Source organism: Branchiostoma lanceolatum, chromosome 5 (genome assembly GCF_035083965.1).
Source record: "Branchiostoma lanceolatum isolate klBraLanc5 chromosome 5, klBraLanc5.hap2, whole genome shotgun sequence".
Classification (NCBI taxonomy): domain Eukaryota; kingdom Metazoa; phylum Chordata; class Leptocardii; order Amphioxiformes; family Branchiostomatidae; genus Branchiostoma; species Branchiostoma lanceolatum.
Genome location: NC_089726.1, coordinates 19,250,748 through 19,254,290, shown reverse-complemented (window position 1 = coordinate 19,254,290; position 3,543 = coordinate 19,250,748). Strand labels below are relative to the sequence as shown.

Below are 3,543 nucleotides of genomic sequence, written 5' to 3'. Positions count from 1 at the left end.
AGTCCCGAAAACAGTCCAGACCATTGCCCACCCAACTTTTTATTCGACCCATTTGTAGACACGTGCCGACCTTTCTCGTCCGTAAGTAAAGGCTCAGGGAACAAAACTTTCCCTTTTCAATACTGCAGCAGGCCCATTCTGAATTTCACTTCTGAAGAGTTCAAAATCCTTCCCAATGGTAGTGTCTACCTGCTCAGCTCTAACATGTCCTGCCCAGCTGAGCAGGTGGCTTTTCAAAACTGCAGCAGGCCCATTCTGAATTTCACTTCTGAAGAGTTCCAAATCCTTCCCGATGGTAGTGTCCATCTGCCCAGCTCTAACATGTCCTGCCCAGCTGAGCAGGTGGTTATTCAGGACACAACAGCATCGATCTGCGGGGACTGCCTACTGGAGTATTTTTCGAACGACACCCGCGGGGTCCAAACAACCGGAGATGCTGACCAGAGTTGGTTAACCCTGGGTCTGGTGATAGTGTCTGATGTGGCCGTTTTTGCTTTCGTGGCCCACACGTTCAGGTCAGGCGAGTGGAAAAAGGTTCCAGCGAAGCTGAAGGTCATAATGATGACAAGTATAACAATTGCTGAATCCATGTTTGTGGGCCGTGTAATTGTCCCTGTAGGATCTGGCTGTGTAGCATATGCGATGATTCTGCACTACCTTATGCTGACGGCCTTCACATCCATGAACGCACTGTCTGTAGATCTCTTTCTTACATTTCGTCAGGGCTTAGAAAGACCGGAACTGAATAACTACCTCTTGTATATCTTGCTGGCGCCGTTGCCCGTAGTCGTAGCGACAGTGATAGTGGACTTCGGCAGTTCTGTCAGGGTGGGTTACGGGGAGAACTGTTGGATTGGCAATCCGACAGCCAGTTTGGTGGCGTTTGGAGTTCCTGTCCTGTGTGCCCTTATGATCAATGCTGTCTTCATCACTCTTGCCTTGCTGGCCATACGAAAGTCATTTCAGATAGCTAACGCTGCTTTGGAACGCTCGGACCTCAGCAAGATCTGGGTCTACATGCGTATCTCGTTTCTGACGGGGTTCACCTGGATTTTGGGCTTCATCTTTCCTTTTGCCCAGAGCACAGTTCTGGAGTACATCTTTATTGTGCTGAATGCTTCTCAAGGCCTTCTACTGACAATGTTCCTGACAATGACGTCGAAGGTGGTGGAGAAATGGAAGTCTGCGATCATGGCACGCCTTGGTCTGGCTGAACCTCAGCAGGACAATGGAACAACCACCACTGGTCTCAACCGTCGGACCACCGGCGGGGGAGCTCAGTCAACGGCAGGTGGAACCGTCTCTGCTGTAGAAATACCCATGAAAACTTTCCCTGATGTCAATAACAGGGCACGCCTCCATCTGGGTGAGCCTCGTCAGGGCAGTGGACGAACCGGAAATGCCAACAAGCAGTGGACCACCGGTGAGGGAACTGAGGTAACGGCAGGTGGAATAAGGTCTTCTACAGACATGGCCGTGACCATTATAGCCGATATGGAGGAGAACAGGGCACCTCTGGATGAAGCTCTTCAAGACAGTGGCCAAACTTCCACAGCTAGCAAACAGCAGACCACCACAGAGGGAATTGGGGTAACGGCAGATGGTACCGGCACTGCTACAGACATGCCCGTGATCATTAAGGCCGATGTAGAGGAGAATGAAGCACCTCTTCAACTGGGCGAGTCTCATCAGGACAGCGGACAAACTGCCACCGCTCGCAAACAGCGGACCACCGCAGATGGAACTGAGGTAACGGCAGATGGTACCTGCTCTGCTACAGACATGCCCGTGATCATTAAGGCCGATGTGGAGGATAACAGGGCACCAATTCAACTGGATGAAGCTCGACCGGATGGTGGACAAACCGGAAACGCCAGCAAGCAGCTGACCACCGCAGGGGGAACAGAGGTAACAGCTGAAGGAACCGACCCCAATATAGACACAGCCGTGTCAACTTCTGCTGATGTACATGCAGAGGAGGACTGCGCACCTCTCCAGCTGGACGAAGCTCGCCAGGACAATGGACGAACTGCCACTGTCGGCAGCCTGCAGACCACGGCAGGTGGAACTGAAGAGATGGCAGACGAAGCCGACACTGCATGCAACGCGCAGAATCTCCCACATGGGGTTGGGGAGACTACATGTGGCTCTGACGCTGCTGCTGACAGACACATGAAGACCTTCGTCGATGTTGAAGAAACCAAGACTGAAGACAGCCGATAGGCCTGCGCTCTAGATCTAGATGAAAATGAAACCAGTCTCTATTTGTTTATTGTAAGGAAACTAAAACATCTCTTAAAGCTCTTCACCTATGAAGACAAAGAAACATGACGTCACCAACCACAAAATAATTGCCCTTCAAAATCAGCTTTGCTTTTCTCCAATGTCCAAATTTGAACATAATGTGTTTGTAGGTGTTTGGTGGAGCCTTGTCTAAGACAGGTTAATGTGTTTGAAGGTGGTTGTTTTAGCCTTGAAGAGACAAGTCAATGCGTTTGCGTGTGACTATGACTGCAATGCATTATGCTTCACCTCAATTGAGGATGACTGCTTTACCCTTTTTGTTACTTACTTTATGACTGCAAAACTCACGTAAAAACCTACTCCTTTAACCATCCAGCAAGGGCAGTACGTCTTAGTCGCGTAATTTCAAACAGCCTATAATGCACTTTGCAGAGAAGCCGGGAGAGTGTTTGTAAAAATTTCCCTCATTGCACCATTGCGACTCTCATCAGGATTTCCTGTTCTATTTATTATTATCTATAACTATATTTAAGCAGTTCGTCTTAATAAGTAAGTTGATCATTTTACTGAAGGATTTTTTTCTCATTTTTTTCCTCATTTTGTTTTATTTATTTTGGGAGAATACACCAAGGCTGTGAAGCCTGTTTTAAAGGTACCCCTGATTTCACATATAAAAACAAAAAATTTTACACAGTAGCAATAATAACCAATCATAAAAGCCATGTTACAAACAATACAAATATCAATTACCGCCGGTAGTGCCACGAACCTCATTTTTCTGATACACACATCAAGTTATGTTGCTAACGCATACATATTTGCAATGTTAGGGCCTTTTACTTCATTCTTGTCTTGAGTTGTCTAATTTGCTTTCTATTGGACTATCTAATATAAAAAAAATTGTCTTCTCCTTATTTGCATATCAATTCATAGTTCGTGGTTATAAACCTGCTGTTCAACTGATCTTGCTCACAGTCACTGACGAAAAGTAGTGGATACTACTTGAAACGTCTGACCGTTTCCAAAATCTTATCCAGTTGTTTGAGTAATTGCTTTTTTAGCGTATTTTCAGATATTGATACTCTGCCTTACGTATTCATTTGTTTAAGTCCCAATGTAAACAAAAGCTGCCAAATATTAACCAGAAAAATAACCAGGAATAATTTCCGCATTCTCTTACTGTGCTTTTCAACTGTAATATCTGTCCGACACCTGGCGACAAGGGGCTGTAAATGATGGCACAGTCAAAATTCGTTAATAAAGCTGTAAATAATCAACTCTGCCGTGGGAAAACCTTCA

General features: G+C 46.2%; 1 protein-coding gene across 1 annotated transcript; it reads left to right on the top strand.

Annotated features, from left to right (window-relative positions):
* Positions 1 to 204: 204 nt before the first annotated feature.
* LOC136435923 (autotransporter adhesin BpaC-like) lies at positions 205 to 3,074 on the top strand. The gene has a single exon (XM_066429633.1). The coding sequence runs from the start codon at positions 205 to 207 to the stop codon at positions 2,221 to 2,223; it is 2,019 nt and encodes a 672-aa protein (XP_066285730.1). The 3' UTR covers positions 2,224 to 3,074.
* Positions 3,075 to 3,543: the final 469 nt, after the last annotated feature.